Source organism: Typopeltis vanoorti, chromosome 7, assembly GCF_054136105.1.
Source record: "Typopeltis vanoorti isolate ZY-2024b chromosome 7, IOZ_Tvanoo_1.0, whole genome shotgun sequence".
NCBI classification, from domain to species: Eukaryota; Metazoa; Arthropoda; class Arachnida; order Uropygi; family Thelyphonidae; genus Typopeltis; species Typopeltis vanoorti.
In genome coordinates, this window is record NC_143555.1 from 111,557,422 (window position 1) to 111,581,646 (window position 24,225).

The following is a 24,225-nucleotide window of genomic DNA, read 5'->3' on the forward strand; positions in this document are numbered from 1 at the left end:
CTTTATAATGGATTGAGAGTAAGAAAACCTGTCTGTGAAATATGTAGGTAGAGTTTTTCGTTCATTGAAACGGACAAACCAGCCGGAGAACACACCGGTCGACACATAATACGTTTGTCACTTCAAGGTTTTAGCTGACTCGAGTAATTCTAAGCACGAAACAATATTAAGTAAAAAAAAAAAAGAAGGGAGAAAAAAACAGATTGTGAAAGAGATCTAAGTAAGGGATGTGTAGAGAGAGAAGGGATCGAAAGGAACGAGTGCAACATTGACTTTTATTTATTTATTTTATTTTTTTGATAAATTGCGATGTTTCGTCGTGCGTAATACAGAAACATATAACGTGTCAGTGAGCTACATGATGCGCCTCAAAAAAAAAAGCTGCGCAGTTGTGATTCAAAATGGCGACTTATCTAGCAAGGAAGTTTTCCTTGCATTGTTTGATTTTTTTTTTTTTTTTATGAGCAGAAATGCATCGTTAGCTTATCGAAGTGGAACCATAAAATGTAATTGAACTACTACTACATGGTGTAGTCAGTTTAGTGACGGGAGAGAGTCAATGTTTACGATAACTTTCAAAATAAACGACTGAACTCGCTCAACGTAGAATGTATGGGACTCAGCAGGAGTTGATGAGATCATCGGAAGGAAACTTATGAGCAATTTGACGCTAAAATGTCCACGAAAGTGAGCACGTTAGCTACGAATAGTAGACAATATTGTTCATTGCGTCAACTTTACGCGTCGAGCTGGAAACCTACAAAAGTTGACGTAAAATCACACACAAAAAAAAAAAAAAAAAAGACGGTGATCTTTTCTTTAAACTCCGGTGATATGCTACGGAAGAAAATGATTTTCTTCGCCGTGTTTACACAGGAGGACACTTTCACTATCACTATTATAGCGATTATAAAGATTACAACACTCTCATCATTATTTTTCTCTTTGTTTATTTCTTTATTTATAATTGTCACTGGAATGGAAACAGTTTGTTTCCAGAGGCTAACTGCATGTCCCTATAAAGAGGCTAAAGTTCTAAGAGTATTTTATGGGATCGTAGACGTAGGAAAAGGGGGGGGGGGGAAGGACCGGTCAAAGAGGAACACACGCCTTATTAAACATAATAGACGCCGTAGTTTATTCCAAAACTATGGCTTAAGTTAAAACCTACATTGGGAAGGATAAGAAGATATCCGCAGTCTCATCTTAGGACTAATATTGGAAATGTGAACTTCCTGTCGCTTCTCGTCCATTCAAGATGGGTTGAGTCCCCCTAAGTAGGGATTTTTTTTTTTTTTTTGCTTTTTTTTAAAGAAGCTGCATTAAGCCCGTTTGCTACTTTTCTGCTGCATGCCCTATGGGCGAGTAATTTATATCTGAAGATGGGTGTGTTCGTGGAACCGGTTAGCATGTTTTGAGGGACGAAAAACCAGAGTTTCCGGGAGAAAACCCCCCTTCACTTCCGCATGAGACCGGCTAACTCACCATTTAGTTGAAGATCTGATAAAGATTAGAAAGATCAGGTTCTCTCCCTGAACTTAGAGATTTATTATTAAAACTCTCTCCCTCCAACAATGATAAGAAACGTACAAAAATTTCAACAATATGTTGCCATAGTAACGAAGTCATGGAGCACCGATCATTGTATTATAACTCAAAATTCCACCATAAAATACCAGAATCTTGATTTTTTTTTTTTTTTCTTTCTCATCAAAAGTTATACGTGACCGAAGCTACAAACTGCATCGAGATCTTGAAGCGAAGACAAATTACCGTAACAAATATCTTAAAACCCACTTATCGGCTACTTCCACTTAACAAGAAGGTGTGCGTGTTAATTTCCCTTCCTTGTCGATTCTTGAATTTCTCCTTCAAACTACGTGTGAAGAAGTTTAACTTTCTGATTGATCTTCAACTTCAAAGCCTTCTGGGAAAGCAACGCAGTAGCACAGCCTCCGATATCCTCTGCGGCTTGCCACATTGACGCTTATTGTTGTTATATATGAACGGGAATTTTTCAACGTCAACCCGACAGATGGTATCGTGTCGCTATTACCTGCCGTTACTGTTCAAACGCGTGGAATAAACGACGGTTAGAAGCTAGTGTTTCGACTTCCCGCATATTTTGTTTGTGACCTCACTTATTCGCTCGTATCCGCCATTCTCTCCATGATTGGTAAAGATGTAACTTCATTTTCACACGTTATAGCTCGCTGGTTCATTATGAGAACTCTCTCCCTCCAACAATGATAAGAAACGTACAAAAGTTTCAACAATATGTTGCCATAGTAACGAAGTCATGGAGCACCGTTGATTGCATTATAACTCAAATTTCCATTGTAATATCGTCCTAAAAACCATTGAGATAATAAATGTGCATTTTATTAAAACAATTCAACTATAAATCACCTTTAGATTTTTTTTTTCATTTTTTTTTATATCTACAGGGACTTTTTGTTGATATTTCATTGATTTCTGTTTATTGCTAGAAGACCTATTTACTACGATATTTCTTTATACTCGACAGTTGGGAATCAGAGATAAGGATGTTTTGCACTGAAGAAAACTGCAGTAGGTCTGCCTTCACTAAAATTGTGGTCATTTCCACAAAAAGGTCGATGGTGACGGTCAGCAAACGTATTCCGGTGACTCTATTTTAGGAAGAAATATAACTTCCGTCTTAATGTCGGGATCAAATAGAAATTTATTTCTCGGGTTCTACGGAAGATGAGGAATGTGAAACATTGCAAGATCTCAATAATACATCAGATGTTTTCGAAACAAGAGATTCTATTAAACAAGTAACAGATTCAATTAAAAGAACAGGGAAAAAAAATATAGGAAGATAAGTAAAAAATAAAAGAAAACAAAATGGAGAATTATAAATATCATTTATAGTTCTCCAGATTACTAAAATAGAGGATAGTGAAGAGAGAATCAAATGATAGCGATGAAGAAAACTAAGATTGTCATAATGAAGACGGAAGAACTGAAGACACAACAAAATGACGAAAAGGTTGTGTTGATAATGGTAGGAAAAAGTGAAGATGGTGATGATAAGATGGTGAATCGCTAAACGAAGACGAAAGAAGATGAAGATGAAGGTAGTAAGATGAAAGATGATGACGATAAAGGTGAAGAAGAATAGATGGGAATAAAAAGATGACGAAGATGACAGAGTAGAAAAATAAAAAAATTACGAAGGGAGAAAATGGGATGGTAAAGATGAAGGTATAGAACATTGGGAGGAGAAGGATAAAATATGAAGAAGAAGAGAAAGGAGAATAAACGGACATGAATAGGAGAGAGAGGGGGGGAATAAAATATGATGAGAAAACAGAGAGGAAGAAAATGCAAAATTACGAAGTGAAGAGACGAGATAGGATGATAAAGAGTAGGAAGACCGAGATGACCAAGATGAAGGTAAAGAAAAATATATGAGGAAGATGAAAGTTTAGAAACTTTGAGAAGATGAAATACTATAGAATACTAATGAGATGAAGTTATGAGATGACGGATATACAGGAAGATTGAGAAGATACCATCTTCTCAATTTTCCTGTATTTCTTTATTTTTTTATATTGTAACTCTTTAGTTAAAAAGAGCTAAAAGTCCAAATATAAAGATTATGAAGATGAAGATGAATCAAGAAAAGATCGGTAACATAAATATAAAAGATGATAAAGATGAATCGAAAAAAGTTCGGAATGATGAAGAGAGAAGAAGGGGTTGTGAATTAATGTATATAAATGAAGAGGATAGTAGCTAATTTAGAACATGATGGGGGAATGATAGAAGAGATGAAGACTGAAGAAAATGATGGTGAAAATGCAGTTTTCAGATGAAAATAAGATGATCGCAGTGACAAATGATGAAAATTACATTTGATGACGTACTTCTTCTCTCAGCAAGTGAAAGATTTATTTTTGCTTTTCATTTATTTAGGTGAAGCAGTCCGTCTCATTTGTCTATTACTTCATTATTATTAGAATGGCATGCAATCCAGCACACTAGCTCTAATTTACTCTTGAATGACTGCTCCAGTCCCCAAGTACTACAAGACGGTTAAGTGAGCTAAACGATGCCTATGGAGCAGCTATTGTTTCTTTCTTCCTTCTCTAATTACAGCCATCAGAATTCAAACTGCCGTCCACAATTCTTTCTTGTACCATCTTCGTTCTTATGCGTTCGTTGAAGCAATGAAAGAAAATTTCGTTGGGCGTCATCCGGTCTCCCATCAGCAAGTGTTCAACCATGTTGCACACATGACGATGTTGATATCAATAGTCACGGACAGGAATTATTGGAACCCCGCCATCGGCGATGATTGTTCGTTTGTTTACTGTCACATTTCACGACATCACCAACTCATTTTCCTAAACTGCAACAGCAAACGCAAAATGAATGTTTTGTCCCAGTTCCAAAATGTTCATATATTTGGACTTTTAGCTCTTTTTAACTTCCCACATCATTCGATTGCGTTTATTTATCGAAGCCGTTTTAAATCTCAAAGATTTCTTCTTCTTAAAATGTGTTATAGGGAATCGAGACACATCTCGCAGTCTTGAAGATTTGTATACTAGTTTTTAATTATGATAGCATGTTAAGGGCCCGTATATAAATTACGGAATGCTATTTTTCGCATTGTACAATTTTACGTTTTCACATCCTTTTCCCCGACCTTGGGGGGGAATATCTTTTTCTGACCGTAGAATTCACGACCGAGTGTCACAACACATATCTGGAGAATCCTAATATCATTTTAAAGGATTTGTCGGAAATTCTCTAGATAATGATGGGATAGTTACAGTCTTGAGAAAAGAAATATAGAAATTCCATGCCAGAAGCTATCTCCGAGAATCTATTAGCTTTATATGCGAAAAAAAAAGCGAAGGGGAAAAAAATAAAAGTCACACGCACATATACACAAAGTTATGAATGTAACTATGGAGATCGTAAATGGCTTGAAAAAAGTATTGAGGTCTATAGAGTAAGGTTTCCATATTACTTAATTCTTAAGGTCACCAACGGTACTATTGTAAGATAAGTTTTTATAACAGTTCGGGAAAAGGGGGGGGGGGTTACTTCATTAAATAGTAAAGAAAGCAATTAGATATCCTTTACTTCTTGGATTAATTATAACAGTCTTTTGTGATCCTGAGTTCGAGCTAAATCTTGTATTAATTTGCTGCTATACGCGCAGAAAACTAAAACTAACAACGAAGACCATGAGGTCGATTTATTGTGTGTCACTAGCATGTGTTCTTCTGCCGATTTGCTTATTTCTTGGTACAGAAAACTCGAGTTAGGAGAGAAAAAATCTGTCCATATATCCTCGTAACAGCTAAAGGCGATGCAAAGTTGCAATTAGGATAAGTGGGAAATTTTCTGCTAAAAGATAAGCCTGTATTCAGAAATGATGGCGTCATTTCCGCCTACTGGGAGATGACTTCCGGTCACTTTTTAAGCACAGTTTATGATTGCTTTATGTGTACATGTATGTACAATGCTGTCTTTTAATACATGATGAAAAAAACGAGCCCTTTTTTTTTTTTTTTTTTTTTGTTATTGTTGTTTCGTATTCCATCAAATCCACTCGTCTCTATGGATAGATAGAAAAAAATAAATTACTACACTGATGATGTCAATTTTCTTTATTGGTCCAAATCTTTTTTTTTTTTTTTAATTAGCTCGGCAATGATATCCACCTGTTAATCTCTCTCTCTCTCTCCCAATCAGAGCTGCGAGTATGGACACGATGGAAGGTGCATGTGGCAAGCTAATCTACACTGTCCTGGTAATTAAAGCTACCAGTACGCCCAGGGAAACGCATGTTATCTAAAAGAGTGGCCCCGCCCAGTCAAATAACAGCTTTCAAAGGATCATTAAGTGACAGCATGCTAGCACATTTACCACACACACACACACACACACACACACACACACACACACACACACACTTACATAGATGAGAGAGAAGAACGTTTTCTTTGATGCATCATTTCCCATCTATTATAGCAGTAAAATAAGAAGAAAAAAATACATTTATTTTGCAAACAGTTTCCTTGCTTTATCTCAGAATAATTAATCAAGTTAGATGCTATGGGAAAGGTGAAGTTTATATTCTTTTTCTTTTATTTTATTTAAATGTTTCAAAAAAACAATAACCAGTTCTCATTACGCAAGTGTTAACAGTTGATCAGTTCCCTAACAACTTACTGCTTCGAACACAACTATGACGACAATAGTACAAACCTAACAAAGATTGTTAGGTTTTGTTGCCAACAATACTATTGTTGCTAACTGGAAGCTGTCCTAATGGCTGGCTTCAAAAGACTACAATGGTTTAACGCAATAGCTTTCACTAACTGATTGACTGTTTCTAATAGATCGGTAGAGCTATTTGAAACAGTTTCTAATAGATCACTAACCAATACTTTTTTCCCCCTGTTTGTTTTCCTAAACAGTTCAAAATGAGTCCAATAGTTCATTTCTACTAAACAATGAAAACGTTGCTAGGAAACGCCTTCATCAGACAGTACAAATATTTTCTGGTTGTTTTCCTAAACAATTCAAAAGATTTCGAATAGTCAATTTCCACTAAACAATGAAAACGTTGCTAAGCGACGATTTTATTAAACAGTACAAATAGTTTGTGATCGTTTTCAAAAACAATTGAGAATGCAATAGATTGATTGAACTAAACAATGCAAATATTTCGAACAGACGATTTTCAATAAACAATACAAGTATTTCGACAGACTGCTTTCATTGCATATAGCAAGTTTATTAAAAGGTATTTAGCAGTGCTTCCGATAAAAAGGACGGTATTTAGACATCATGGACATAAATATAACTTCGGATTGAGCGGAATACGAAACCGCTCCGACACTTAGCATAATAATTTAAAAATAAATATGTCATAATTATAATTTTTATTTCATTTACATAGAATTAGTTTCAATGCCTTTCTGTGAGAGTTGTTATGTATTAAAGAGATCCCTTTCACATTGAGCACAACATAATCTGTTCCTATCTAAAAGCATCACCTTCAAAACTAAACAATTCAAGCCTTTTAACTGACCCCAATAGTTGCAGTTGACAATACGTTTTTCATTTCCACCAAACAATTCAAGTAGATAGGTCTAATAAATAATGCCTTATCCCAAACAAACAATTTGGTTTCAACCAACAAACAAAATCCAAAGTTTCTAACAATTGATAGCTTCCACTAAATAATAGTTTGCCGAAGAATCGCACCATCTAACAAATCGAAGTCTCTTTTTCCAAACGATGCACGAGTAATAAATTGATACCGTGACTAAACTATATTGTTGTTGGTTTTTTTTGTTGTTTAGTTTTGTTTTTTTCAACAATGGACTACTTTACCAAACAATAGAAAAAAGAAGTGGAAATATATAATTTGCGTGTATTTTTAATACGTTTGCTGCACTTGTTCCTAACGTAATCATAAATTATGCATTTGAAACATAAAGTTAATCATGATAATTATTAATATGAACTTTTTAAAACAAACTACAAGAATTCTTAATGTGTACATGGATCAAATACCATATGTTTGTACTTACTTACTTCCAATACATCATTGCTCTGTTATAATGACAAGATTTTCATCATTGGTGAGATAACATTACACCGAAGTCATGTTGTATTTAAATCCAGTAAAATAATGCAACCTTGATGCAGCATTGACATCAAGACATCGACAGAATTCTGATGATGCACCGCCAGACGTAATAATTAATAACAATTAGTAAGTCACTGATTATTCTGAAGACCCAGCATTATGGATTTCTTTAATATTATGTAGATAATAATGAATCTAATAAAAATGCAAAACATGAAACATTTCATTCTAAGCAATTACATACTGATGAAACGCCATTGGTGAAACAGTTATTCTTACATCTTCGCAAAAAAAGGATATCTACGACAAAAAAAAAGTGTATCATATTTCTTTTAATTATTTAAATCGGCTACAGTGGAATAGGACCGAGGGTCATATATAGCTTTCTGAAATTTTCTAACCCCACTATATCTAGTAATTATAGAAATTGTCGGAATTTTTAAAAAATAATTTTAAATAATTTATAAAAATCTATATTAAATATTTATTTAACGATATATTGCTTATTTTATATTAAAAAAATTAATTTACAAGATATGAATTTCATTTATTATTCATACACCATTTTATATCTGAAAAACAAAATTATAAATATTCTAATTGTAGTTTTCTTTAAATTAGTATCCGGTCATTCATAATGCTTGTCTATTCTTTTGAATACATCGTTTAGGAGTAAATCATATATTTAGGAGTAAATCATATATATATATATATATATATATATATATATATATATATATATATATATATATATATATATATATATATATATATATAAAGGGTGAAAGGGCACATCGTTTAGTAGTAAAAAGAATGATGTGAAGTAAAGGTTGCAGATATATACATGAGGAAGACTATAATTTGGGCTACAGTTAGTCGTAATTCCTCTCGCTATATGGCCTTTAGAAACGCGCCTGGCATGTGATTATAGGCACCGCCCTAACAATGTCCCCTGTCGTAATACCTCTTCACACCCAAATACAAATCCTGCTTATTTTGAAGGCATCATCTGTGATCAACTACAGTTTCCATGGCAACCATTTCAAGACTAAACCTGTGGGGGGGGGATGCAATACTTAAAACTATCGGTTAACATAACTGATCAGCAATTTTAAAATGTTTCTTTCTATTATAAGGTTCATGTTTTTCTACGTTCAAATAAATGCACACACACAACTGGGTTTTGCGATAGGGATGCAAAACAGGCTGTTAGCGACCTTCCCGGAGTAAATGGGTCGCAACTGTTATACTGGGAAGGAAAAAAAAGGGGGGGGAGGGTTAGATTTATAGCTACTGTAGCATTTTTGGCTCGCGAAGAGAATGAAGACTGTAGCGCTGTGTAGGCAGAGAGCAAAGTCATTCCGAGGACATCTGAGTTCGGTGGTTAGTCGATAGCTTGGCCGAATTGATTCCAAGAATGTGTTTGTCCCCTCATTTAAACTATAAATGCGTGGATAACGACACTTTTGAACTCTCTTTTTTATTCTCGGCTTTATATAAAAAAAAGTCAAGATTGATAGATTTTTTTCTTCTTCCCGATGATATTAAATCCATCATTGGAACTACAGTAAGGAAAAAACTTAAATTAAATCTTACCTCATAATCATTAGGATCCGTTGATTTTTGGGTTTTCCCATCTTGTTGATCTTGTTTCTTATACCTGGTACTACTCCCACTGGAACTCTTCGAAACTCCCCCACCAGTCCCGCCACCTACACCACCTCCAGAATAATTCATGACCAAAGAAAAATATTAGGACGTAAAGCGAAATCGTTTCCCTTTCTCGGATGTTGCTAATCTCGGCTGTACATGATCCACTGGATTAGGATAAAAACGAAAAAAAACAACAACGACAAAGTGTGAGAAGAGAGGGGGGTAGATCTGTTAGTGTTGGTCGACGGCCAAGCTCCGGATCGTCATAGCGGTGTGCGTTGTCACAGAGGCCTCTTCGTTCACGCACTCGTCCAGCCAGCTTCGAAACGTTCACAGCATCTTTTGCACAGCGGCATCGAAGGGCCTGTGGAGAAACACAGAGAGCGGGGTGCAGACCTGCAGTGCACCAACGTGGCTCGCAATGTTGTTCTCTACTGCGCAGCAGTACCGCGCAGGTAAAACATACACCACGTGATCGACTCCTTTCCAGTGACGGAGAACCAAATGAATGAAAGAAGATGAGGAGTGGAAGAAGTAGAGTTTTGTTTTTGTTTTGATGTTTGTTTTTTTTTCAGTTCTCGAGACACAAGAACGTCTATGCTTGTAAACAGTAGCTAACCCTTCCTATACTGATAACCGCATCCTCTTGAACATCCATGTGTCGTGTTTGTGTGTGTAGCAAATGTATGTAAGGACATTAATCTTCTGAGACAAGGCTGGCGTTCGGTTGTCGTAAGCGTCCGCTAGAATTAATCTTCAAAAATGTCCTTTTAAGTATCAATTTTTATGGTTTAGCAATACACAAGCTGGCATGGACCGATAATACCGGTAGATGACGCTGATTTCATTATATATTCAAGGTGGTATCTGATAATGATTATGACGTTTTGATAGTTTTCATTCATTCGTGTTGAAGTAATATTGTCAGTTTCATATTCAATTATAGAATGTGCATTTTAATTGTTGCCAAGATTCTTTCGACTGTGACAGTTTCAATTGTTGAACATGAATGTAGATCATTATTACTGACTTATTGTTGCATGGTCTTTTATTGATTCGGTTTTATTGTAATTTTCATTGTGTTGTAGCTTTCACTGGAATAACGATTACTTCCTATTGGATGTCAAAGAAACAACAGACATTAAACTGGAAATCGATCAGTAATTATCAGCAGACGAGAGCAGGCAAAGAAAATAGTGATATGATGCAATCTGAAATAAATAAATAAAAATAATAATAAAACGTTCTTAACATAGGGGCAGTGATTCTTTTGCCTAAACTTGTTATCCGACCCTCTCCTTTAAAAAATATAACAATAAAATTTCTAAATAATGGGGAAAAAATGGAGAAAGATAGGAGGGGGTTAATCTATGAATATGAATATATACAAACGAGGAATCGCAGTCGTGTTTGATCAGTATGTGATTCGTCTGCCAATATTTTTTCAGCACTGAGTTAGTCAGTCTCAGGATCTATTTGTGGCGTTGAAGATAACTGCAATAATTATTATGGTTGAAAATCCTCTTCTGAAGTAATCATATGGACACATCGAAAACTTCCGGTGATGTCCGATAGTAATGATTCCTTGACCTTTGACCCACAATCTTTATTTATTATTATTTGATTGAATGAGGTTTAACGAATGGGGAAAAAAATGTTTTTTTTTAGTAAAAAAAAAAAAAAACTAATCAGAAATATCAGTAGATGGATGGGCTAACGTAGTTCATCATTTGGCACCGACAAAAATGGGAGCCATTAGACTCCGGAGGGAGGAGTATTGACAGATCTGTCACGCTGATAGCACATCGGTGGCAGAGATGTCTTAAGTCGCGAGCGAACGGCTGAAGTAACACGAGCCAGCATGTCTGAGATGATGGATGTAAAATAGTTTTCGGTGATCTGCTATCCAATGAGGTGGTAGGACACCTCACCAAATGGGCGTGACTTCACTCCGGATGTTTCGGTATGTGAACGGCGGAAGCCCATTCGCCATTCATCGATCTGTTTCGAATGAATCATTTGGGGAAACTCTTCCAAAAGCCATGATGACCATTAGTTTCTTACGATCGAAGTTGGATTTAGGTGGGGGGGGGGGACAACAAAGTGACCGCATTTTGAAATAACCTTTTTTTTCGATATGACCTCATTTTCGAAAAAAAAAATCCTATTTTCATTAAAAAGAGAACGTAAATTATAAAAGTACGGAATGTAAAATGCATTTTCTATACTGAAACCAAAATAGAGTCATATGGACGATACTAATGGCTACTTGACCTTTGACCTTTGGTGATTATGGGTAATCATTAATCAAAATATCCAGCGTTTTGGACGAATGATTAGCGTCCCCGTTCTATAATCAATAGGATGCAAGTCCCAATTAGGTGTGTTCCTAATTCCAACTAGAATTTATTTATAAACCGGTGTGTCTTCTATGGTGTATTTTACTTACTGAGTTGCAGGATTAAAAACCTGAGTTCCTGCTGGAAAACAAAACAAATGACGTCTGCACCAATAGTATAAGTAGTAGTAAATCATTTTTATATTTCATATCATAATAATTATTGTATTAATTAATTTATAATACGCTTGTAATAGTAATAATTAATAATACTCTATAATAGTATCTCTTGGGCTACATTTACCATTAACTAGCCACAGCGTGTGAGGAAGTAGGGAGTCACCACATCAGTATAAATGACGTACATTTTACGTTATGTGACTTAGATACCACATCAACTTTAAATCTGACTCTGAGGATCTCGGAAACCATTACCTTGTTAAATGAATTATGTGTCATGGTGTCTCGGGTGTACCAAGAATGGCTCAATAAACCGATTAGGTGAACATCGGATGTGTGTGTGTGTGTGTGTGTGTGTGTGTGTGTGTGTGTGTGTGTGTGTGTGTGTGTGTGTGTGTGTGTGTGTGTGTGTGTGTGTGTGTGTGTGTGTGTGTGTGTGTGCGTGCGTGCGTGCGTGCGTGCGTGCGTGCGTGATTGTTGCTGGAAGAACGAAAAAGAGACGTTTAATAAACGTGATGTAATTGATCAAATGACTGTTCAATCACAGACTGTGAGGAAGTATTTAAACTCACCGCGGTGAGTTTAAATACTCGCCATATGGGTTTACATGTGTCACAAAAACAAGCCATGGCTAAGGTGGATGTAGGAATATTAGCTTGGAGAAAGTTTGTATGGAATAAGAATCCTGGTTCTTTTTTTTTTTTTTCTTGTTGCTTTGGAAGAATTAGGATTAGACACAAGATGGCAGAACTGGTCTTTTGTATTTTTGTCATCCTTCATGTCTAGCTCATTAGTGGCAAATGCACTGAAATGACAGCGATGGCAAACAGACTGAGAGCGACTACATACGGAAACAGACGCATGCATGCACGCACGCACACACACTCTCTCTCTCTCTCTCTCTCTCTCAAGGAAAAATTAAAAAAATTAAATTTTGTTTGTGTATAAATGTTTGTGCATACATAAATGCAATACAACATGTTAAAGGTTACAGCTCATGTTTTGACATTGATTGAATAGTTAATAATTGGAATTATTCGATTAACGCTTTAGATTACGAAACAAATGCACTGCGATCTAACGCAGTGTCGGAATTATCACATTCAGGCAATTGCTGCTAGACTCGCCGATATTCGTTTGCTCTTGTGATTGCCAGTTACAAGATCATTCCAACATTGCTTGGTTGTGCGCGTTGTATATTTTAAATAAAGCAATTTTTTAATATATAAATTTATTTATTAATAAATTGGCTATTGATTAAGGAAAAAAAAAGAATTTATTATTATTTTTTATTATTTTGTAAATGCAACACCCCCACTTAAAATGTTCACTGGCCGCCATTGCTGGTCATTATAAATCTTTACACATTTCAAAGTTAAAGCACTGTCCAGCAAATACCACAAACAGTGGAGATATTGTTACAAATAGCTGTGTCTTTACCAAAGGTTTACTACCCAAGCATTATACTAAAAGAAAATAAGTTAGAAAAAGTTAGTTAGGGTTAGTTGTGTTTTTTTTAATACCAAGAGAAAATAATTGCAACAATGAAAGACGAGATAATTGATTTTAACCATAGCTACTCTAGCACATTGGATCTTATTTATTTAACTTATCTTATCGATTGTATTTATCTTATTTATTTAATATTTATTTATTTATTGCAATTTGGTAGAAAAGTGTTACGATTTTTGTGTCCCCTGTGGAAAGATGTTTGTAACCACTCTGCTAGATCGGCTGAAGAAAGACCATTTTAAGTTCGATTCTTAGAAAAACTTTTTCTAAGTTTTTTTAGCTGTTTTCTGAGTTAGTCGATGTCTGACACTGGTAATTTTTTTAATTTCTCCCAGAAAATTAGGTTTTTAATCGAACAATTCCAGAAATCGCATTATTTCAGACAATAATGCATTACATTTGGTTTAGGAATTATGAGGGTGGCAGTGTCTGCCATACTCTTCCTCGAATGCCATTTAAAAGCAGTGATAATTTAAGCCATCTCTCTCTCTCTCTCTCTCTCTCTCTCTCTCTCTCTCTCTCTCTCTCTCTCTCTCTCTCTCTCTCTCTCTCTCTCTCTCTCTCTCTCTCTCTTTCTCTCTCTCTCTCTCTCTCTCTCTCTCTTTCTTATTGGCTAAGGGTTGGCCAATGAGAAATAATTACCCTTAGTTTCAGAAGGGTAATTACTTAACCCTAAGGGGCCTCACCTTTTTAGGAAATAAAAACCTTTAACAGATATAGAAAAATGTTTACCAACAGTGAACTAAGTTTTTTACTTAAATAGAGATGCAGAACAAAACGAACTTTTCATCATAAACATCTGAAATAATAAAGCATAATCTCGAACCCAAATAATTGTGTTTGAAAAAAAAGTTATGTTCGGGAAGCTAAATATGGAACCTCATTTCTGAAAAGGCTAAGAAATACTTTCAATCAATAGGTTGTGGGTTCGAATCCCGCTGACAGATGTTTATGAATGCTTTAGGTGGGACGTGTTCTTCATTATTTAGCGTTAGACCACCATCCTACTTACTGATGGGTTAAAAAAAAGTTCCATGTTTGGTCACTGGAGCAAGATTTACACGTTTTGTAGTCTTAAGTGCTATACGTGTTTAGTTCTCCATAGGTGGAAGGATTATAATAAAAACTCTAAAGATAATCATAAAATAATAGTGTAAGGACAGTTATAGAAATAGTATCGTAAGGGTGATCATAAAGCAGGTAGTGTATTGTGCCAAGAGAGTTCTTTAAATCACTCACCACATTCATTATTTATCGAATATTCTAAGTAACGAAGAAATCACGTATAAACTGAATTTTTTTAAAAGGAATATTTAGAGGGTTTTTTTTTTACAATTGTATTTTAAATTATTCGAAAAGGGGAAACTACAATTTATCATTTCCTTTATATGGATTAATCTTTCAGCTACGATCAACGGTAGCATTCTTTTCTCGTCCACATGTGGTTTGCAGTAAGTATGCAAAACAGAAAGCACACCAGGATAGTACGAAGTAGACAATCAAGTCCAGATGACGCCCAACAAATGAAGACTACATCATATCCCCCCCCCCACCCCTCTACAGATGATCAGAGCCAACACCGAATAGTCGCCATAAGATTTTATGTGATGGTAAACTCATTCCTATTTATTTATTAGACGAGAACATGTTTAGGGCTTTTAATAAGCGCGTATGTAAAGCCTGTTCGTATCTGCTGGCTAACAACTTGATTTCTAGGAGTAATTTGGCTTTCAGCCAACTTCCACGCGCTGGTTTTTTTTTATTTCCTTTTTTTTTATTATTATTATTATTGCAGAGACAAAAATGAAGTTTGGCAATAAAAATCCCAAGTTCAACTTGTGTCTTTGGATATAAACTTTGTGCTGACATAATTTAACTCATCGATCTCTTAGGAACAATCACACACACACACTTGTTTGACAGTTTTATGGCTTGCGTTTTATATCTTCCGTTTTTCGATTCACGTACTCGATTATGGGATGATTATACAAAAACCAACCAATAGATTAATTCACAATAAACTCATTCTTTAAAGTAACAAACAATCCTAGATATTGACAACGATATATATATATATATATATATATATATATAAGATATATATATATAAGAAAAAAAAATTTCTTCGATGAACTATATTCGGACTTCAATTTATGAAATGATGTCTTTAATAGTTTGTTTTTAATCATTTTTTTTAAAGGTATACAATAGGCTGCACGATTGCTTTTCACATTTTTAAGATTTCTTCAAAAGCGCCCCCTGTAAAGTATCAGAATACAAATATTAGTCATCAAAAATATTTTATTGACCTGAACGTACAAATGCTGTTTTTTTATGTTATTTCAAATGATATTCTCAAAAGAAAAACTACAGCTTAAATTGGAAGAAAACTTGCATTTCGTTTCAGTTTAATTTTAGTTTCTTTTTTTTTTTTTTGTTGCAATTAAAAATGCACAAGGCTCGTGAGACTTGTTTATTAAAAGAACTTCCGGTTTTGCAGAACCATTTCCGGTCTTTAAGAACCACTTGTTTTTAACTCTGTTTGCTTTACGAGAATGTTTTTAACGGTATTTCCGGTTTTGCAGAACCATATCCGGTCTATAAGAACAACTAGTATGTACTCTTCCGGCTTTACGAGCATGTTTTTAAAAGCACTTCCGTTTTGAATCACTTTCGTTCTTTCGGTCTGCTTGTTTATAGCACTTCCGGCTTAACGAGAATCATTTCTGGTCAACAAAAACTGCCAGTTTAAAACCTCCGACTTTACGAGAAGTTTATTATTATTATTATTATTATTATTATTATTATTATTAAAAGCACTTTCATTTTGTCAGAACCATTTGTAAAAGACTTAACAGTTTGTCAGAACCGACTGGGAAAGGTTCTACCCATTTTTCAGGTCAGCTAAAACCACTTCCGGTTTGTTGAAACCGTTTGTTAAGATCAATTCCGGTTTTGTCAGAACCATTGTTCCAGCTATTCTCCGACAATTCGTTAAATGCAATTCCTTTTGCACAACTGGTTATTAAAGACTCGCCCCCCCCCCCCAAGTTCGCCATTGTAAAAGTACCTCAGTTATATATAACTGTTTCTTAGAAACACTTAGATTACCAACGAATATATTTAATTAAGTTAAATTTAAGAAATTTCTATAAAATATAATTGTAATTTAAGCAAGACATTAATATTCTCAAAATCTAATTTTAATAATTAATTTTAATTATTAAAAAATTCTAATTTTTTTCTCTAATTTTTTTAATAATTAAAATTAATTATTAAAATTAAATTTTGAGAATATTAATGTCTTGCTTAAATTACAATTATATTTTATAGAAATTTCTTTTTAAAAAAATGCATAATCTCCATGCCCATTCAGGGCGAGCGAACTGATTATAAATTTTACCCTCACTGTAACCACAACAGATAGCTGGGAATATGAAAAGCATCTTGCTTCACCCCTAAAGACATAAATGTCAATTGTCAATATAAATTCTTGGACCCTTGGAGGGTAATGGATGGCAATTTATAGCCAATGAAGTTCTAATTGAGGCTTGGCTATTGTTGTTACCCTCCTGCCATGATCAGAGCTTTAATAGCTCAATAACACCGTATCCCTACACTGCCCTCTATAGATAACGGGGAAGATGAAAAGCATTCTTGCTTCGCCCCTTTAAGCCAGTCCTTATAAGGAGTATAATATAAATTCTTTCTCAGTATGTGTGGAAAAAAAAAAGATGTTGTTGTATTTATTTTTTCTACTTGCTTTATTGTATAATTATAGTTTTTAATGCAAATAAGAGATCCTTTCATATTTCTTCACTTAAGATTGTATACTCTGGAGAACAATGCCACTATCTTTTTTTTTCCTTTTTTTTTTTTTTTTTGCTAGTTATCTTAGTCCCCAATACATTTTATTCTCCCAGAACTTGATTCAAGATAATTATTTTTGTCAAGCAATTATTTTATAAATTCATAAAAATCCGAATCTCAAAATAAATACAGCCTTTATCTGTTACAAATTGTTTCTTTATTTTTTATTCATAATCTTAGTTAGAAAATTAGTTCACAGATTGCATGAAGGTTCGCTCTTTTACGTATTACCTTATAGATAATCATACGTAAATCTTGATTCGTATCACATAATGTATAATATTTATAACGTAATCTTTAGTTCTTTGCACTTCGCTTTTCGGTCCAGGGTAACGGATGGCAATGCCGTAACCAATGAAGTTCTAACTGAGGCTCGGCATTGCCGTTACCCTGGGACGTTGAGTTTCGTTCTCTTAGGTTTCTTCGGAAATTTTGCTCCCGGTGAGGGGGGGGGGCTTAGATTTCGGGGGTTTACCCTGAGAGAGAGCATTTTGAGTCTCCGGGGAAGCTGTTCTCCGGCATGGCCTGGTGAGGGGCTTTATCGGTGGATGCTTTTCCCTGGAACATGAGCGGTTCTGTTCAGTGGGGAGGGGGGAGCCCGTCACTGAGTGGAGCCAACGATGAGTTGGACGGTCTTTTGCCCACTATGGTCTAGGGATCGTCCTAATTTTTAGAGATGGCATTACTTATTCAGTAACCTGGAAAAACTTCTTTTTTTTTCTTTTTTTTTTGAGAAATCTGTGGACAGTTCCTAACCTTAATTACCTCTTTTAGCCAGCCATACCAAGAGAGAGAGAGAGGGAGACTTCAGTCTTATCGAACACTGTTGAATCGCCAACCTGAAAAGCTTGTCACTTCATGAATAATACTGATAGAATGGATACCATGACGTATGGTAATAACTGCAGCTAACCTCATTCGATATTTACCTGATTAGTTGTTATATTGTGGGAAACAATTGAATATTCCAATTCTATTCGCTTTCTGGTCGTTCCCGGTTTCATTGGCGAGGTATCCCTCGATCAAGTTCCATTACATCGATCTTAAAATCCAGATTCCCAATTTAACCCATCCTTGAATCTGAGATCCAAATTATGTGCTCCTAATTTCGATCTTATAAATTAGTCCACACTACCCACGCCACTTTTACAGGTTCCTTTGTACTCTGATGTTCATGTATGTCCATACGGTGTGTTCCGTGGCTGGTTTGTCTGTTTTGCAGGATGAAAGCCACATCTATGCGAATCCTTCAATTGAGTAGACCTTTCTATTTCCGATAAATATTCCTGACGTCAATAATAAAAATTAAACCCAAGGTTATTTTTTTTATTTTTTATTTTTTGTTGTTGTTTTTTCAACCAAGAAAAGAGGGAATGTCGCTTATTCTGATTGCGCTGTGGAAGTATTCGGTCCCAAATGATTTAGTTCTTTAATATTTAAATAACTATTACCGCCCATTTTTACAAATGAATTCCTAAATATTACCTCCCTGTTTTTTCCCCAATAGGTAATGCAAAAAAAAAAAAAAAGTAAGGATGAAATAGGAATAGCTGTTTTGTTACTATTCGAAAAATTCGAGACGATCTAACTCACTGAGACTCGTTAATCCCGGTTAGTTATAATTTTTATATTAATATAATTGCATAAGTATGAAAAAATAATTAGTCAATAGATGACAATGACGTTGAATTCCATCTAGCCTCATTTTCGGATTTTTTTGGTTTTGTTTTTTTCCTTATAGAGAAATAATCATATATAAAGAAAAAAAAATTTCAACGTGCTACCAGTAGATGGCGTTGCGATTTGGCAAATCATTTTTAATGTATTCATTTGTCTAAAATCAATATTAGCTCGATACAAGCTAAACGATGATTTAAACAACAATATCCTTCAGTCAACAATGTAGTCAAGGACAGATGACGTGTTTAGCTTTAAAAATATAAATAATTTTTAAAAAAAATTCATTTTATTGCTTTATCAATAAGCTGCACATAAATATTTATTAATCGGCTTTATAAAAATTAGATTTAGCGTTGTTTAACATTACTACCGAGCATATTATCAGAAAAACTACATTCTCATGAGCAAGATCATTAAAATAAAATGTCAGCTAATAAACAAATATCGAAGACAGCCTTTAACGTATAAACTGCAATCCGTTTATGTCTGCTCCAAGATATTACCCACTTCAAAACCTAAAATTCACGCCCCACGCTTTAGCCTCAATAATGAGCTGTTTGTGATAATTATGGTCTTTCTCACCCAATCACAAACGGTAAATGGTCCGATGATTTTTGTCCTTTTATCCGAACGACGGATGACTAAAAGGATCATTAACTGCATGAATTTTACAAAACCCTTATCGTTAGAGGAACTGGAACAATGGGTATTGAGTAGCAGTTTGACGTTGCCTTAATGGACCGTGTGAAAAGTGACAACACAGAAATTTATGACACTTCAGAGTTATTTATGGCCCACTGTATTCTTTGGACAGAGCGAACCGCGTGCCGATAGGCCAAAAGATGTATTGATGACTGAGTAAAGGAAATTTGAATATCAGAATCGCTCTCTCACCTTCAGATGAGTTATAGTTGCACACACAGGACGAGTTTTAATAATAATATTTTTTTTTAATTTTTTAACATTTTTATTATTTCTCAGATAAATTACATACATTATATGATCACAATTATGCATAACAAATACTTTCTCGTGCATAAAGTTTTTTAAATAATAATAATAACAATAACTGTTTACAACGTATATTTACAAAGTTATTACATACATTACTTACATTTGTTTACATATGATATTTACATTACATACATTGGTTTACATGTGATACGTACATTATATACATTTGGTTACATATGATACATCTTGGATGAGAACTAATTTCTCTGCTTTCATCCTCGAAGCTTATATGTAAGCTTATCTGAGGATGGCACCATTTGGTTATTATTTATTGTTTTTTTTTTTTTTTTTTTTTTTGCTGTGTTGGGAAGCTACGAAATCTATGATTGAGAAATTCGCGCGCGCGCACGCACACACGCACGCACACAATAACTTGGAATGTATTGATGCGTCGCTGAACTGGAAGCCTGAACGAATATATTGTGTTTCATTAAGTTTGTATGGAATTTTGGGTGCGTATTTCTTGTTCGTAGTATGTCCTTAGAGCTCTTTTCAGGCTATTGTAGTTTGTACGGTTTCTGTATTCAAAAAGTAATTTGTTTATCATGTCTGGGATGTAGAAGTTTCGCGTGGCCTTTCCGTAGTGATTATTGTATTTATATGTGATATAATTAGTAGTCTGAGGTCTTGTTATACGGTATGTATTTCTAACTGTCCTGTAGTTGGCATTGAAATAATGTTTTAGCAAAACTGCATAGTGACATAAATGTTTTGCTGTCAGTATTTTGTGTTCTGACATTGCAGTGTATATAAAGTCGTTATTTTCTCTTTGTTCCCAAAAGATCAGTTTTATCATTTTGTACTGTAGCGACATTAATCTATTTAATTTGTAAGATGCACAGAAAGCATACGTTGTTATAGCGTATCTTAGTATATTCTGGCATAGTGCTTTGTATATTAGTGTTTTTAAGCGTAGGGAACTATGTCTTTTAACCTATAGAGTTTGCCACTTATTGTTCGGAGTTTGTTGTGTAGATGGTTTATGTGGCTATTCCAGTTCATATCTGCATCGAAGTAAATTCCAAGGTTTCGTATTGTTTCAACCTGAGTGATTGTAGTGGTTTTGCTGTTCTGTGAGTTTTTTGTGTTGGAAAGTGGATGTTGGATGGTTATATATTTGTTATCAACTGGTCGAGTCAGTGGATTTCTGAATATCATTAATTTTGTCATTTCTAAGTTTAGGTGTATGGAGTTTTTCGTGAGCCAGTCTATGATCAGATGTATATCATGTTGCATAATTATCTGGGCAATGCTCGCGTTATTATGGATGGATATTATTCCTGTATCGTCTGCGTATTGGAATATCTTACTTCTAAGTGGTAGCTGATTAATATCGTGCGTGTAAATGTTGAATAGAGTTGGGGAGAGTACAGCTCCCTGTGGTACTTCACAGGTTACTTACTGGTAGCTCTCTGCTTCGGTTTGATCCGATACGTGTGATATGCTTTCTATTTTGAAGGTAGTTTATAAACCACCTGTGAAGAGGCCCGTCTATTCCAACATGCCTCAGCTTTTCTAACAAGGTTTGATGTGTGAGTGTATCGAATGCATTAGTTAGATCAATAAAGACTACCATGGCAATAATAATAATAATAATAATAATGGTATGCAGTTTAGGTACTAAAAGTCGTCCAATTTAAATCAGTATAAAAGCAAATAACTCGAGATAAAAATGTCGAATCCTTTAAAATTTTCTATAGCCAGTTTTTTTTATTTATTTATACTTTTTATGCACATTCAATTTATTAAAATATAATCGATTTCGTATTACTACACGTGCTCTGAACTGTTGATTGTTACTTTCATATTTTTACACGCGCAGTAGCAGTTGATTGTTAGTTTCATATTTTACACGCGCTGTAGCAGTTCATTGTCAATTTCATGTTTCTACACGCTATGAACAATCGATTGTCAGTTTTGTATTTTTACACGCGTTGTGATAGTTGTCATTTTCATGTTTCTAAGCGCGCTGTAGTAGTTGATGATCAATTTCATATTTCTACACGTGCCTTTGACAGTTGATTGTCAATTTCATATTAATATTTCCAAGACTATTCAATTTCACGTGATCTGTCATCCATTGTTATAAAAATCAATTATGCATCATATGATCTAATAACTACAAGTATTGTTGTAAAATCGATTGTTTAATTTTCTGTATATTTCCATTTGACATACACATTCAAATAAAATATGAAAAACAAAATCGAATTACAATAAATGGGAAACATTGTTACAGTACACGAGCTTCCAAATTAAAAAAAAAAAATAACATAAAAAATCATCTGTGAAATATTTACTTCCTTCCAAAATACATTAGTAAAATTTATGCGCGCGCGTCCATACACAGTAACTGCCAAAAGACGGAAGGACGTTGTCGGAGCTCCCAGGCTGATTGATTTAGTGATCGTTATGAGGTGAACAATGGACAAGACAACTGGTGCAGCCATGTTATGTTCGCATCCGTACTGTTGGCAGGGTCTGTTGACCTTTATTGAGACTTTCGTATCGGTTTGTTGAGCTCGTCGAAGCGAGAGCACACACACAAGCAAACATCGTCGCATTGACTAAGATTTATTATGCGTTTATAACAAGAGTTATGATGTGGGCGCTTGTCACCAGTGTGTCAAGCTTCGGTTCGAAGCGAAACGTTGCCGGAAATAAATTGGTTTTAAGAGTGGGAGGGAAGAGAGGGGTCGATCTGTTCAATTACACAAAGTTTTGTGTTAATATAAATCGTTTCCTTCCTTACGATGGCTCAAACGAAAATCAAATAAAACGTGATAATAAATAATGAAATTTTATTTTACAGAAAGCTTATTTAGCCTTTATTCAGGCAAGGCTAAGTTAGTAAGACGAAGATGACTTTTTCCTTTTTTTTTTTTTTCGCATGACTCCAGCAAACTGCTGACCCGTTTGACATAGCTGAAAACTACAAAGAGCGGCTTTCACTGCCACATCTACTTGATTTATAAAAGCCGGTTGATTTGTTAGTAACATTAATTGAATTCAATACGTTGAATGGATGGTGAGGTGACAATAATATTGCTATATTGAATTGTTAATATAAACATGGATCACAATTTTAACCAGCCTTGGAACAGTGACGGATTTAGCACCTGTGCAGAGCCTTATGTATGTTTCATATCAATATGATAAATAAATCTTTTATATATTATAATTAATCTCATTTAACATAATTTTTATTTTAAATACTTTTACTTTAAATTTTGAATATTTTAAAATTTATTTGTTTACTGGAAAAAAAGAATGGAATTTTAATAAACGAGAGAGAAAAAAAACATCTGACTTAAAATGTTGATGAAATTATACGAAATGTCTTCATACTAATAGATTTATTTGCTAACAATGCAACAATCAGTAGACATTTAACATACAGGCAAAAGCGTACCCAATTTAGTATTAAAATAGTTAAAAACGACTCGAGAAATGTAAACAGTGATCTTAAATACCAAATATTATTAAATTCTATCAATTTAATGAGAGGATTTATTATTATTATAAGTATTATTATTATTATTATTTCATAACGGTTTCGACGAAGCCCTTTCGTTGGAAAGACCTGGGTTCGAATCCCGTTTAGGAAGCGAAGAACCTTTATAAGAGCTCTTCAAATAAAGTTGAATTAGACGGTATCATATGAAAATGTAAGGATTTTCATCCCTGAACTAGGTAAACCGGCCCGGAATGCACAAAATTTACACGGAAAAAAAATTATAATATATATATATATATATATATATATATATATATATATATTTAGGCATGCCACTGACAATCTTATCCTAAACTATGGTTAAGAAAGCCAATCTGGGAAGTTCGTGAGTCTTAAATTCCTGTAAGTACGCGAATTAATTAATAGTCTTGAACTTACCATTAATTTTAACAACGAAAACTACTATTCCCCCCCCCCTCTCTCTCTCTCTCTCTGTCTGCTTATTACGTCCAATGATCATTATGTAAACAGTGATAAGAGGCAATTCATTCACGACAAATCAGTTACCTGATAATTCTTTACATGCAGTGTAGACTAAAACTGCTTACAGTTCACTTTGATTGTCGACATTTTCTTGAGTTTTTTTTTTTTTTTTTTAATGTCTGTGGAAGATTTGCATTATTTACAGGACTGTATCGGGTGGTGCACTATTTCAAAACATAAAGGACAACATCTAAAGTTATAAAACGTTTTTATGAAACTTAGGGCCCATTTGTAGCTTAGATACTCTGCAGTGTGATTTTGATTTACTAATTTTGTCAGTTCAAATAGTCCCACTGAAACTAAAATGAAAATCGTTCGACGGGTGTGTGT

At 34.5% G+C, this 24,225-nt stretch overlaps 1 protein-coding gene across 1 annotated transcript in view; it reads right to left on the reverse strand.

Annotated features, from left to right (window-relative positions):
- The window catches only part of LOC150104968 (inactive dipeptidyl peptidase 10-like), a 507,986-nt gene extending 498,332 nt beyond the window's left edge, over positions 1-9,654 (reverse strand). The window contains exon 1 of the mRNA XM_090395438.1: positions 9,245-9,654. Coding sequence (XP_090251564.1) covers positions 9,245-9,385 — 141 coding nt within the window. The 5' untranslated portion in view covers positions 9,386-9,654. The remainder of the gene's footprint in view (positions 1-9,244) is intronic.
- Between the last annotated feature and the right edge of the window lie 14,571 nt (positions 9,655-24,225).